Source organism: Syngnathus floridae, chromosome 11 (assembly GCF_059516105.1).
Source record: "Syngnathus floridae isolate MCC-2025c chromosome 11, RoL_Sflo_1.0, whole genome shotgun sequence".
NCBI classification, from domain to species: Eukaryota; Metazoa; Chordata; class Actinopteri; order Syngnathiformes; family Syngnathidae; genus Syngnathus; species Syngnathus floridae.
In genome coordinates, this window is record NC_142423.1 from 6,461,524 (window position 1) to 6,475,975 (window position 14,452).

A 14,452-nucleotide genomic window follows, 5' to 3' on the forward strand; every position below is an offset into this window, starting at 1 on the left:
TGTCAGACTTTTGTAGACATGTTTGAACCCTTTATTGGATTTAGATCTTCAAGCTGCTTCAAGCCCCTTTTACTGACAGTGGCGATGGTCCAATGCTTCGACTGGAGGAACTCGCCGACCAGCGCCACGCCCCCTTCCGGCACATCTGCCGACTGTGTTACCGGGTTTTGCGTCACTCCCAACAGGACTACCGCAAGAACCAGGTAGAGGTCTAGCGGTTCTTGATTTGCAAGTGAAATAACTCACATGTGTAGCGGCACTAATCAAATTTTGCAAATCTTGATGTCATTGTCTGCCTGTTTGCATCCACAGGAGTATATTGCCAAGCAATTTCGCTTCATGCAGAAACAAATCGGCTATGATGTTCTGGCAGAAGACACTATCACAGCTCTCCTCCATAACAACCGCAAGTTACTGGAGAAGCACATTACTGCTGCAGAGATTGACACCTTTGTCAGCCTGGTCCGCAAGAACCGTGAGCCCAGGTTGGTAAAACTGCTTTGCGTGACGAACCATTGACTTGATTCTAATAAATGAATGATTTATGTTGTTGATTGTTGAATATCTTGTGCTTCTGTCTAGGTTCTTGGACTACTTGTCGGACTTATGCGTGTCCATGAATAAATCCATTCCTGTGACGCAAGAGCTGATTTGCAATGCTGTGCTGGATCCCGCTAACGGAGACATACTAATTGAAACTAAGTAAGTGCTCTTTCCTCAAAAAGGGAGTCCAAAATAGCCCAGCTTGATCATTTTCTAGGAAATGTATCTTTTTTTTTTTTTTTTTTTCCTTTCCCCAACCCTTCCTGCTGCAGACTAGTGCTGTCAAGATTTGAGATTGAAGGGGAAGCGCTCGGGGACAACTCTGAGGAGTCGGAGGAAGATGAGGAGGAAGTGTGGTTATTCTGGAAGGACAGTAATAAAGAGATCCGTAGCAAAAGCATCAGGGAGTTGGCCCAGGATGCCAAGGAGGGTCAAAAGGAGGACCAGGAGGTCATCAGTTACTATAGGTACTTCTGGCCTTCTGATTTAAAAAAAAATAAAAAAAGCTCAGTTTTATTGTCATTGTTGTTCTTTGGCAGGTACCAGCTGAATTTGTTTGCCAGGATGTGTCTGGACAGGCAGTACCTGGCGATTAACAAGATCTCCGGCCAGCTGGATGTCGATTTAATCTTGCGCTGCATGTCAGACGAAGACTTGCCTTATGATCTGCGAGCCTCGTTTTGCCGTATGATGCTGCACATGCACGTAGATCGCGATCCCCAGGAACAGGTCACACCCGTCAAATACGCACGATTGTGGTCAGAGATCCCATCGAAAATTGCGATCGACGAGTGAGTTGATGGGCATAAATGTGCACGTCGCCATGTCTTTGTGTGTATTCATTGTATTGATGTGTTTTCTATGGAGTTACGACAACGACGGCACATCCAAAGATGAAATTAAGGAGCGATTCTCACAGACGATGGAGTTTGTCGAGAACTACCTCAGAGATGTGGTTTGCCAGAGTTTTCCTTTTGCAGATAAAGAAAAGAATAAACTCACCTTTGAGGTGAGTTTGACCACATCATAGCACACATTCTGATTATAAAAATAAAATGATCACTTCCTGTTTGTTTGTTTTTTCTTAAGGTGGTGAATTTGTCCAGGAATCTGATTTATTTTGGCTTTTATAACTTCAGTGATTTACTAAGACTCACCAAGATCCTTCTAGCTATTCTAGATTGTGTCCATGTGAGCACAATTTTCTCTTTCAACAAGCTGGAAAAGGGAGATGAGAGCAAAGGTATGAAACCCGGAATGGGTGAGTATCCTTACGAGGGCAAATTAACTAACAACAGATTTTTTTTTTTTTTTTTGAATTTATTTGTATGTTCTTCCAGGCAGTAATGTGATGAGGTCCATTCATGGCGTTGGGGAGCTGATGTCACAAGTGGTCCTTCGAGGCGGCGGCTTTCTACCCACAACATCAAATAGTACCGCCAACGGAAGCGCTGTCAAGACTCAGACTGAACCGGAGAAACAAGACATTTTGGTCATGGACACCAAGCTGAAGATCATTGAGATCTTACAGGTACATGACAAGCAATGGCGATGACCTCCAAAAATAAAAACAGCTAATTTTATGATTTGCTCTTCTACACAGTTCATATTAAACGTCCGCCTGGACTACAGGATCTCCTGTCTGCTGTCCATCTTTAAAAGGGAGTTTGATGAGAGCAACTCCCAAAGTGAGTTATCCATAACTGGAACAGTTGAAGGTCCAAACAATATGCCAGGTGAGATGAGATGAATGTTTGTCTCCAACACACATAGATATAAATGACGTCACTTAGTTGTGCCATTTTAGGAGCACTGGATTTCGAGCACATAGAAGAGCAGGCCGAAGGGATATTTGGTGGAAGGTAATCACAATTTGAGGATCGCAATCACAAATCAAAGCGGTAATTTTGTGTAATTTTGTGCGGCCAGTGAAGAGAACACTCCTTTGGATCTGGACGATCACGGGGGACGGACTTTCCTGAGAGTCCTTCTTCACTTGACCATGCACGACTATCCCCCTCTGGTTTCTCGGGCCCTCCAATTGCTTTTTCGGCATTTCAGTCAAAGGCAGGAGGTCCTTCAGGCATTCAAGCAGGTATTGTCGTACATCATACAAAAGTGTCTGTGTATCTCCGGTTGTCTGGTCTTTACAGTCCTCCTCTTTGAACTTGTCACCAGGTCCAGTTGCTAGTCACCAGTCAAGATGTGGAGAACTACAAACAAATTAAGTTTGACCTGGACCAACTGCGTTCCATTGTGGAGAAGTCTGAGCTATGGGTGTACAAAAGGCAGGGTCCAGATGAGGTCTTGGATACAGGAGAAGGGATGGCCACTGAGTCTCAACATAAAAAGGTAATAAGAAGAAGCATGGATAAAATTCACATGTGATTCTTAAATACCTTGCTCTTTTATGTCTATCGTAGGGAGAGTCTGGAGGAGCCGACAAGCCAAACAAACCGGAGAGCACCAGCAGTTACAATTACAGGGTGGTAAAAGAGGTAATCCAGCAAAAATTGTTGCTGTTTTTTTAAATGGTGATCACGTCTTAATATTTTCTGTTCTTCATTAGATCCTCCTGCGCCTCTGTAGGCTTTGTGTCCAGGAGGGTCACTCAGGTAGGAAGAGCAGGAAGCAGCAACAGAGGTTACTAAGGAACATGGGGGCTCATGCCGTCGTCCTTGAGCTGCTACAGATCCCATATGAGAAGGTGAAATTCTACTGAGTAATCTTTTGCAAGACTAAATAAAAAAGTCCAACTTTTTTTTTTCATTCCAGGGTGAAGATTTACGCATGCAGGATATCATGCGGTTAGCGCATCAGTTCCTACAAAACTTCTGTGCCGGGAACCAGCAGAACCAAGCTCTGCTTCACAAGCACATTAATCTCTTCCTCAACCCTGGGGTGGGCTATTAATGCACTAAAGGCAAGTCATGGTTTAAAATCATTCAAGCAGCAATGTTGTTGTTTTTTTCTTCAGATTTTGGAAGCCATCACCATGCAGCATATTTTCATGAACAACTTCCAGCTGTGCAGTGAAATCAATGAGCGCGTGGTCCAACACTTTGTCCACTGCATCGAAACACACGGACGCAACGTCCAGTACTTAAAATTTCTGCAGACAATCGTCAAAGCAGAGAATAAGTTCATCAAAAAGTGTCAGGACATCGTTATGGCCGAGGTGATGCGCCGTTTGCAACTGTTAGCATCTGACTTGATGTTTTGTCCTCAAGTCTGTTGTTGTTGTGTTTCACAGCTGGTGACTGCGGGCGAAGACGTTTTGGTCTTCTACAATGATCGCGCCTCCTTTCAAACACTGGTGCAGATGATGCGGTCGGAGCGGGATCGCATGGATGAGAACAGTCCACTGATGTACCATATTCACCTGGTGGAACTTTTAGCCGTCTGCACGGAGGGCAAGAACGTCTACACGGAGATCAAATGTAACTCGCTGCTCCCGCTGGATGACATCGTGCGAGTGGTGACCAATGAGGACTGCATCCCAGAGGTGAGTGGAATGCAAATCTAACAAGTTCTTCTCCCGCCAATTATTAAACTGCAATGTCTCATTTCACATCAGGTCAAAATTGCCTATATCAACTTCCTCAACCATTGCTATGTGGACACCGAAGTTGAAATGAAGGAAATTTACACTTCCAACCACATGTGGAAACTCTTTGAGAACTTCCTGGTTGACATTTGCAGAGTAGGTAACGTGATTGAATAGATCGGGAAAGCAATGGTGCATCAATTAAATATGGTTTTTTTTTTTTTTTTTGCAGATTTGCAACAATACAAGCGATCGCAAGCACGCCGACACCGTTCTGGAGTGTTACGTGACTGAGACAGTCATGAGTATTGTCACCACGTTTTTTAGCTCGCCTTTTTCTGACCAGAGCACCACCTTGCAGGTATGAAATTAGAACCACGCAAACAACGTGAATGTTTCCATGTAGTACTTGAAAAAAAAATCTCTTTTTATTTTGATTTTATTGTCCAAATTTTACTATAGAAATAAAATGCTGCATATTGATATGAATGTTTCCTAAATGAAACATTCATGTGAAATGTCTTGAGCAGTAAATCTTGTTAGATTATCTTATTTCACGTCATGATATGGCTGACTGTTAAAAGTGAATGGTGAAGTCCCTGCTGTCCTGCGCTAACCCACGGATCCTCCTGCCCGGCATGTCAGACATTGCTCTCCTGTTTCTCCCAGTCTCAGATATCTATCATTAAGAGGGGTGAATGACTTCCAAGAAGCACGGCTAACATGAGACGCACTGCTAGATTAGATTTATGTTTTTCTCTCGCTTAATAACGGCTGCACAACCTCCAGTCTATTAATGTCTGTGCTGTGCTCCAGACAGCCATCAGACAGAATGTAAGTATGGCTGCAAGTACTTGCCCATTAGCTCCCCCTCACGTAATTGTAACTGAATAGCCCCCCGCTCTGATGTTTAGATTAGAACAGTGCAGTCCGTTGAAGTTACCTTAGATAATAGCGATGTCAGGCAGATTGGTGAGATTCAAGAACTCCAGCCAGTGTCTTTTTTGACTTTGACTCGCAAGCACAGATGAGCAGCGTTCATCTACAGGCACCCATTAGATAATTATGGCGAATTTACCAATGACTGTATTTAGAACGTACTGCCATATACTAGCATCTGCATGTCACAATTTGTAATATTTCATTTCTTTCCTGCTTGTATTCTCTGCCACAGGCTTCTCTATTGGGGAAAATATTCCAGGTATTTGTTTGTCAATAAGGGTGGAGCGCACGTACTGTCGGTGTTGTAAATGTTGTTAAGAGGCGTTGATTTGACAAATGTCCGTGTTTCTATGAGCGTCTGTCTGTGCATGGCCATGATTTGGGTTTTTAGGTGTGTGCTTTCTCAGGACTTCAGGGCCATGTGGAACACTAGCATAGTGCCACTAAATTACCCCCCCTCAAAATATTATTATGGAATACAAATAGAATGTGTTTACTTTCACCCAAAGTCAACTAAGATTAGCAACCCTAATGGGGACAAGTGCTATAGAAAAACAATATTGATCATCATGTGAAGAAAGGACTTGCTTCTGTTGTTTTTCTTCTTCTCAGACCAGACAGCCAGTCTTTGTGCAGCTGTTGCAGGCAGTTTTCAGGGTCTACCACTGCAACTGGTTGTTCCCTGTCCAGAAAGGCTGCGTGGAAAATTGTATCAAAGTCCTGTCAGATGTTGGTAAGCTGAATACCTAGTAAAAAATCCAATTGCCTGCCATGAAAATCAGTTACCCATTCACATTTGTGCATCCCCACCAGCCAAAGGTAGAGCCATCGCCATCCCCGTGGACCTTGACAACCAAGTAAACAACTTGTTTGTGAAGTCCAACAACATTGTGCAGAAAACGGCAATGAGCTGGAGACTGTCGGCTCGTAACGCCGCCAGGAGAGACTCTGTAGTGACAGCGTCACGGGACTACAGAAATATCATCGAGCGGCTGCAGGTACGGCGGGTTTATCGGTTTGACCTGATTCGAACGAGTGCTAACAACTTTTGTGCGGAACGCAGGACATCGTGTCAGCGCTGGAGGACCGTCTCCGTCCGTTGGTCCAAGCCGAGTTGTCCGTCCTCGTGGATGTGTTGCATCGACCTGAGCTGCTTTTCCCAGAAAACACTGAGTCGCGCAAAAAGTGTGAAAGTGGAGGTTTCATCTGCAAGTAAGACATTAATTCCCATTACTTTGGATTGAGGGAGAAATCAAAGATATTAATTGTTGTATTTGTGTAGGCTGATCAAGCACACCAAGCAGCTGCTGGAGGAAAATGAGGAGAGACTGTGCATTAAAGTTCTGCAGACACTTCGAGAGATGATGACGAAAGACCGTGGTTATGGAGAGAAGGTAGGTCATATACACCACACTCACCAGATCCACCATTCTCTACTCGGGCACTCGAGAATTAATATCATTTTTTTTCTCAAGCGAACATGAGTGGTCTTTCATATATATTTTTTCGAAATGTCGCAGTGTAGTTTGGAATGCATTTGAATTTTTGCCACAGATATTGTGTTATATTGTCTCTCTATAGATACACAAATTAAATTTCCTGTTTTAAATATTCATGCATGCCAAGGGGAGCCATTTACTGTTTGTCATTTTAGCTAAAAAGTAAATGTTGTTCTGACAGTTATTCAAATGCTCGCTAAAATTTAATAGCTCTGACAAATAAAATCAACAAAGTTAGCGTTGGCCTAAAACATTTCCATGGTGTTATGTAATGATGCACAAAAAGGGATCGGTTTAGGCCCCCGACACAAGAATTATTCCATTACTCAAATCTGAATGAAACCATGAAAAATATATATTTGGTTTTGAGTGCTGATGTTTCTACAAAGTATATTCCAAATCGTTGTGTATTAACGGGTCTAACAATCCAATTATTTCCCCTATTTTGAAGGGTTTTCTGCCCTTGGATTTTTGTCACATATCAAGACCCTCTCTGATATCTTTTCAGCCAACCCTCTGCCAAATGTGACAAATTTAAACAGCAGGTCGCATGCATTCACAAAGCCTCTTTTACTAGCGACCAGATTGGAGGACCTTTTCCAAATCACTCACTTAACTAACATGTCACGCTGTGTTGTTGACCTCTGCTTGCGCTTCCCGGCCTGTTATCTAACCCCGCAAACCTTCTGCTCTCTTTCAGCTCAGGGCCTTTGATGATGAGATGGATATGCCTAAGGTTATTTCTTTTTTACTTATCCGTTTGTGTCCTCGGTTCTTGTAGCTTCTTTTGTAACCGTACTGACTTTAGCTGCTTCCGTGGCTGAGTGCTCGAGTTAGACTGATTCCAGGGATGAGCGCCAATGTCGCAATAGTACAAAATGGGAGGTGTGTGTATGTGTGTGCGTGCGTGTGTGTGTTTAGTAATTTACTTGTGTGTGGTTTACTTGCCAGATTAACAAACATTACACAAGTATGTATCCACTGTAAACAGTCATTTTATGTTGGGTTTTAATTAAATCATTTTATTGTTGTGTAAACAATCCCATAGCCCAATACTTGCCGGCAAATAATAGATGGCTATAAAATATGATCAAGCAAAGTATCAGACGTGCAAAATTGTATTGATCAAGTTATAAATGGAGGTGCTATCAATTGATAATGGTGAAGAAGCAATAGAATGCAAAGTGCTCCCATAGGCCTTCATCCAGGTGTTTCTTTTCCTTGCCCGTGTTCAACCATGAGTTGGGTGTTTCCCCCTGCACGTCCTCTCAGTGCCGATAGGGGACACTATGAACGTGTGTGTACGTGTGCGTGCCGTGCCATATGCACGTATTAATGTGATGTGTGCAAGTGTGACGACAGTAGCAGTCATTGAGGTTGTGTCCTAGTTTCCCTGCCTGCAAACTGCATGATTCCTGGGCCCCTTCCAATTCTGGCCTAAGGTTACATAAGAACCCGGCATCTCCCCCCCTCTCTCTCTTTCCTGGAACTCAGCCCTTCCGCTGCTGTTTGACCTTCAGCTACAATTGTGGAGGATAGAAGTGAGCTGGAGCCATTTAGTGTGTCTGTGTGTGCATGTGTTTGTATGTGTGTGTGTGGGGGGGGCACCTGTCTCTAAAAATGGGTTTATGAGGATGTGCAGGGTATGCAGTTGGGCATGAGAGTTTATTCCCCCCCCTCCCAACACACACCTACACACACTACCACATGCACACCTGTCATGTGTTGTATCTCTTGTCACGGACATAAAAATGGCAGTGGTGCCGAAATGTATTTGTCCCTCCATGTGTCAGTCTGCATATTTGGAATCTCTTCTTTCACATTCAGCCTGCTATTAACCTGTGACACAAGTCTTTATTTAACTCTGGTATACTAAATTCTCCCTGCTGCTCCTACACAATTGACTTCTTGCATGTAGTGTAGTAAACAGACTATGTGCATGTGGAAGAATAATGTCTACATATTATTTTTAGAAAGGTTCAAGGACTGGTTTTTCATGACGAGTATCCCGGAAGAATTCTTTCAGGAACGCATAAAAACATGGCAGTGAAAGTTTGATAAACTCACCAGGGGAATTTCTTCCAAAAGGGAAAATATGTCTTTGTGGTACAACTCCTTGAACTTTCCTGACTCACCATAAAAAATGAGGGCAGAATTGTGTGAATAAAAAAAAAAACATGTATGTAATACTATTTAATATAAAGTACTGAAAGATTTTGGGAGTTTACAAAGCTGCCACAGCAACATTGGCAGTGTTGGTGCTCCTACGTCATTGCCAAATGTCACGGGCATGGACTCTCAGACTTATATAAGTAAACCAAGTTTCCCTCGACACTGTCTGTATGTGTGTGCGTGTGCACGTGAGCGTGTGCATGCGAGCGTGTGCATGCGTGGTCACGGTCCTATTACGCAAGCCCTCATTTAGAGTAAGTCATGCTTCATGCCTTTCACCTCCCTTCTCCTTCCTAAACATATCATGGGATCTGGTTTTCAAAATTCTACGAGATTTTTGCTGCATTAAGTTGATTCTTCCACTTTGGCTTTTGCAGTGCAGGTCAGCTGCAGTGCCCATAGGAAGCAGGCTAGCTGTGAACACCAAGTGCTTCTGTGTCTCAGCCCCAGCACACAAAGATGTATTTGTTTGGCTACTTTCAAAGGCCTATTTTGTACATGCTTGTCACATGTACGTCATTTTGTCAAACTGAGTGTTGTGATTGTAACCAAAGGGGGTTTGTCCCGGGGAATTTCCAGTTTGGTAGAATGTGATGCAGTCAGGGCGGATGTGGCAGCTGTCAAGGGGTTTCTCCGTGGTGTTTGTGGTCTGACTTACGACCATCAACTATATATCCGTCTTTGCTACATTTGCTGCTCCTGGGTTTGATGTGGCAGCCATTGACTTGGTTGTAGTTTTTACACAAGTTAGTTGCTCGTAACATTTAATATAACAGTGCATATGAGACCAAAACATTAGTAAGAACAATAGTGTTTATTAATTAAAATAGTGTTTTCACATCTTACTTTCTGTATTTATGTGAATGCCCTTAGCCCAATAAGCTTTTTCTAGTTTTTATGGGGTGTCTTTAGTATATACTTTGGTATACCTGGTGCTGATGTGAATGAACTTCCAACTTAATGCTGCTGATGAGATTTGACTGGGATGAAGTGGAATACCCTCAAATCGAAAATTCTAAATTATTGTGCTATACCACCACGGCACAGCTCAAGAAAACTCAACAGTGGCATAATTGGCTCCTGATTTTGACTTGGACTGACAAGTTGAGTTGTGAAAGTGTCAGTGTTTGTTGTTTTGCCTTCTACTCTGTGTTTTGGTGACAGATGGCTGCTCTAAGCGGTTCTGTGTCACTGGTTTAGTGACCTGGTTTCTTTTGGATTGATTATGTAACTCTAACCCCTTGTGCCCCTTGCCTAGCCTAACTCCCCTGCCTGCCCCTGCTTTTTAACTAAACTGTTTATGTTGAGCATTTCCTCTTAGAACTCTGAGTCATGTTATTGTACCTACTGCACGGTAAATAATCATACTTCTAAGCATCTTATAATCCGAATCCCTCGTGTTTGCATTCGCAAACAATGCACAATGCAGAAAACACCGGACCTTTATTCATCCAGCCATTCTCTGAACTTTGTGAGTCCTGATCATTGGATTTACTCATCCTTGACTTTTAAAGGTGAAGTTGTTTGAGTCAGTGTTTGTTCTTATTCTCTAATTCTTGTAGTGTTGGCTTTGCAGACGTCTGCATTTTTTGTTATCCCTGTTTGCTGTACTTTTTTTATAGTATCAACTAACTTCACCTTTTTTGCGGTCCATGCATAGGTAGACGTCAATCAGAAATGTGTTTCCGTGATTTAAAATAAGCAACAAGAGTTTCTTTGAGTGAACATCATAATTTTGTCTAAATGGCTTGTGGCAGTGAGCTGGAAAGTAAAGTTATGGGACGTTATTCTTGTGGGTGGTGTTTTCGTTCTTTTAGCATTTTCCTGGAAGGGTACAGGAGGACCTAGGCGTTTGCGCCGTTGTGGGTGTGAACACAGCCCACTTGATTCCCTGGTTCGGAAAATAGGGACCACAGTGACTGATTTGTGAAACAAGATAAAAGTTTTTTTTTTTTTACATTTTATTTAAAAGTCGCACATATTCCTATAGTTCAGCAGTGTCGTATATAATTTTTAGTACCATACGCATGATGGCTCACTCTCAGTTGACCTTTGCATGGCCTTTTGCATGGACTTAATTTTTTTTGTGCTGTGTCTTCTAATTGAATGCATGTGCTTGCGTCTGTTTGGCCTAACTTTCATCACTGCACCCAGCAGCTGGATCAGAACCAGCCTGAGAAGTTGTTGGAGGACCAGAAAAGGGTACGTACACGTAGATGTAGCAAGATGTGAAGAAATCATCAATCTCAAAAACCCCACACAATTTTGATTTTGCAGAAATTTAGCCAAGGACGTTCTGTGCATTGGCAGCTTCTTTTTGGATAAGCTTCAAATAAAGCCTTCTTGTGAAGGCGCCATCATCCATAACCAATTTCTTCTCAGAGAAAGGAAGAGGTCAGGCAAACTCGACAACAAAACAAAATCATGAGACAAGTTTGTGAGAGTCAGCAGCTGCACTCCAGCTTGAGTCAAGTCAGCTAGTATCAGTTTCATCTGCAGCGCAGCAATTTGGTAGTATGTCACTGATTAAACTCCAGAGAAAAATACAAAAACAAAACATTTGCTAACAAAATCTGGAACATTTATATCAGTGAGAAAAATGACTGGAAAAAGTCGCAAGACGATCTAACCTGTGTTGAAAAAGCAATAAATTCACAATTTAACTTGAGAACCAGGTCTAGTGTAATAATCTATCGAGCACTGCGCAATTTGACAGACCTGTCACATAATCATGCACACGTCATTTTTCATTTCCGTCACGTCCCATGGGAGGTCTCATCAGGTAGCTACGAGCTGCTGTTGCTATGACAACAGGAAAATCGTGCTGCTTAATGCTCAACAGTTGATGAGTCACACTGTAAGAGAGAGAGAGAGAGAGAATGTGGCCTCAGGTCTATCTTAGTGAAAAAGCACATCCTTAAATGTCATTCGACTGGGTCACTGATGTTAGCAATCATCCCTTTTAGTCCAGTGGGTGGTAAATGACGTGAGTTTTGATTATGTTGAAACCTTTGAAATGTTAGTTCCTGTTCCTGTGTTGACGATATTTTGTTGTGATGAAGGTCCAGTCCACAAAAGGAATGATGACTGTCCCCTGTTACCTAACCAGCCACACTCCTGCCACATGGCTGCAATCATGTCATTGCATTTTTCCTTTTCTCCGCCTCTGATAGGGCGAGGCACTGAGGCAGATTCTGGTGAACCGTTACTATGGCAACTTCCATCGCAGCGGTGGGCGGAGGGACAGCTTGACGTCATTCGGCAGTGGCCCCCTCAGCCCCGTAGGACCCAGCAAAAAGCAGTCAGGTGGTTAACACCCAAATCAATGAAAACATTTTGATTCCGCCGTCTGTTGTGTGACCAGCCATCTAATCCATCAAGAATGTTTCCTTATCTTCAACCAAAATATGTACGCCTGATGTCGTTGTAGTAAAACAAATGTCTCTTAGCATGTTAGGCAAGGATGGCGCTCGCTATCTGTCTGACCCTGAGCTCTTATCACTCTCAAAGTTGTGCGCAGGCCTGCCCTTTGAGCATGACCAGCGCCACACACTTATCACGACCACACTTTGATAACACGGTCATTGTTTTACAGGCTGCAGTCAAAATACCAACGCAGGCCATCTCGACATGACGCGTATGACTCATTTTAGAATAACCTACCGATGTCTTGTTTTGGGCAGTCACAATAAAACGGTGTTTACAATCACTGGCATGTGATCCGAGGTGAATGGTTCTGGAAACATCACTTGCGTGATGTGCTTTGTTGCATGTCTATGCACAAAACCTGTGTAAACTTGCTTTCCACCTGATACAGAAATACCCAGTGTTCTCTCGCATGTGTACTGCACAGTGGGAATTTTATCGTCACGTGCATTTTTTTGGGGGGGGGTTATTAAAAAAAAAAAAAAAAAAAACGAAATAATTATTTGTTAATATATGTCTTGTAATTAGGGAAAATCCTCCACCTAAAAAAAGGAAACAACTCGTATTACCATTGGCCATGAACACTTAGGCTTGCTATGATACTGTATTTCAATTATTGATCGTGCTGAATTTTATTTATCTGATCCAGGAGTCTTAATACCTGTGTTAATGTTAAGACAGGGGCCTCTATTTACACTTATACCAATTTGTATAGCAAGTCTTAATGTAATTAACTGTGGGTTAACCACAATTATATGTGAATTAGTAAACGTGGCTTCTGCGAAAAATTTGCTAGACTTAATAGATTTCTTCTGACGAACTGCAGTCACATGCCTGTTTTGCCCATATTGACCTGAACTGTTTTCTAGTGCTGGGTGGCCCTGGGGGCCTGAGTCGTGGGGAAATGAGCCTTGCGGAGGTCCAGTGCCACCTGGACAAAGAGGGAGCCTCTGATCTGGTGATTGACCTCATCATGAACACCACCAGTGACCGGGTTTTCCAGGAAAGCATTCTGCTGGCTATTGCTTTGCTGGAGGGCGGCAACACCACCATTCAGGTCAGTCCAACCTTAGTCCACAAGCCAGTCATGTGACTAAGATTTTCACAGCTTGTTGATCTGCTGTCTAATGCATAGTTCTTGGAGTATATGGGTCAGTGTGCATCCATGAATGTTACATTAGGGAAGACCCTGCCATACCTTGTGCGATTTTTAATTCTCCAAAGCCACTTCATTACATTTAAGTTTCCTCTATATTTCAGTCGTGCGCGTCTTGGTTGTCTCTTCGTTCGTTTGTCCCAATTAAGTATCTGTTTGTCCGTTGAAGTGTGTCTTGTGATCAGTCGGCCCATCTATGGGGTTGTTGTGCAATCACGGGGCTCGCATAATCAGATTAGAGCAAAGAAGCCGCCGCGGTGGAGATAATGCTTTGGCTTCCCACGGCTGCGGCACTGCTGCATCACGTGATGGCCTTGTTACATAAAGCCTCCGTGAATGAACAATGAGGAATGTCTCAGGCTTCAAAACATTCCGCCTCACTCTCCCGCTCCCTTGACTTCTCTTGCCGGTCTAAAGTGGGTCATCTGGGCCTCCGGAAGTGGGGCAGTGGGGAGAGAAGGTGGAGGTGGGGAGGGGGACACAGTAGAGGGATTCAAGAGTCCCACTTTCTTCCGTCCAGTCAACATTTATCATGAGGTAGCTATTTAATTGTAAAACCTCCACTCTGTGCAAACAGTGTGTCGTCACCCAACCAAATCAAGTCTACCTAAGCCTCGCCTGTTTTCACAATCTCACATTATTTCCCCGAAAGAAAAGTTTCAGCTTTGGTTAGCCAAAGTTAACCTTTGGTTTCAGTTGACCCGTCAAGTTGAGCACGCTTCTTGCACGGTGTTCTCCCGCGACACAGTTAACTATTTACTCATGACCTTCAGAGCACACCGAAATAAACAGCCGACCCGAGTACTCCTTCAGCAAATGTTTTCATACAAAAGCGAGTGCACTTGACAACTTTTCAGACTTGTTTTGACACATTCCAGCTTTGATTAAATTTCCTGGCTTGTGAAGTGTTGTGACAAATTGTCATTTCTCTTCCTGACCTCCTGGCAACAACACGCATTGCAGGTGTGTGTTCGCCAATGTTGTGAAAAGTCCCCGAAAAATAACAGTTGTGCTCTCATTTTGTAAATACTCAAAGATGGCCGACGGAGCCCAAGGAGAAGGCAGAGCTGCTCCATTTTGGTTTGCATGTGGCGCTGCATGCGCGACATGAGGGAGGGGGTGAGGGAACGGGAGTGCGAGTATAAATAGCTGTTACATAACATCCCT

The 14,452-nt window shown here is 43.2% G+C and overlaps 1 protein-coding gene across 12 annotated transcripts in view; it reads left to right on the plus strand.

The window, feature by feature from the left end:
* Positions 1-14,452, plus strand: part of LOC148390633 (inositol 1,4,5-trisphosphate-gated calcium channel ITPR1) — a 40,403-nt gene that overhangs the window by 11,163 nt on the left and 14,788 nt on the right. Inside the window, exons 16-43 of one of the 12 annotated variants that reach the window (XM_088388457.1) lie at positions 45-203; positions 313-485; positions 583-702; positions 816-1,010; positions 1,083-1,334; positions 1,411-1,552; positions 1,633-1,804; positions 1,884-2,074; positions 2,147-2,279; positions 2,351-2,405; positions 2,473-2,638; positions 2,722-2,895; positions 2,967-3,041; positions 3,113-3,250; positions 3,319-3,444; positions 3,521-3,721; positions 3,797-4,048; positions 4,121-4,246; positions 4,323-4,451; positions 5,645-5,765; positions 5,846-6,030; positions 6,096-6,244; positions 6,315-6,426; positions 7,232-7,267; positions 10,858-10,905; positions 11,877-12,009; positions 12,299-12,340; positions 12,999-13,186. In XM_088388457.1, coding sequence (XP_088244583.1) covers positions 45-203; positions 313-485; positions 583-702; positions 816-1,010; positions 1,083-1,334; positions 1,411-1,552; positions 1,633-1,804; positions 1,884-2,074; positions 2,147-2,279; positions 2,351-2,405; positions 2,473-2,638; positions 2,722-2,895; positions 2,967-3,041; positions 3,113-3,250; positions 3,319-3,444; positions 3,521-3,721; positions 3,797-4,048; positions 4,121-4,246; positions 4,323-4,451; positions 5,645-5,765; positions 5,846-6,030; positions 6,096-6,244; positions 6,315-6,426; positions 7,232-7,267; positions 10,858-10,905; positions 11,877-12,009; positions 12,299-12,340; positions 12,999-13,186 — 3,993 coding nt within the window. The remainder of the gene's footprint in view (positions 1-44; positions 204-312; positions 486-582; positions 703-815; positions 1,011-1,082; positions 1,335-1,410; positions 1,553-1,632; positions 1,805-1,883; positions 2,075-2,146; positions 2,280-2,350; positions 2,406-2,472; positions 2,639-2,721; positions 2,896-2,966; positions 3,042-3,112; positions 3,251-3,318; positions 3,445-3,520; positions 3,722-3,796; positions 4,049-4,120; positions 4,247-4,322; positions 4,452-5,644; positions 5,766-5,845; positions 6,031-6,095; positions 6,245-6,314; positions 6,427-7,231; positions 7,268-10,857; positions 10,906-11,876; positions 12,010-12,298; positions 12,341-12,998; positions 13,187-14,452) is intronic. The other 11 variants (XM_088388458.1, XM_088388460.1, XM_088388463.1 and 8 more) reach the window with 11 other exon arrangements.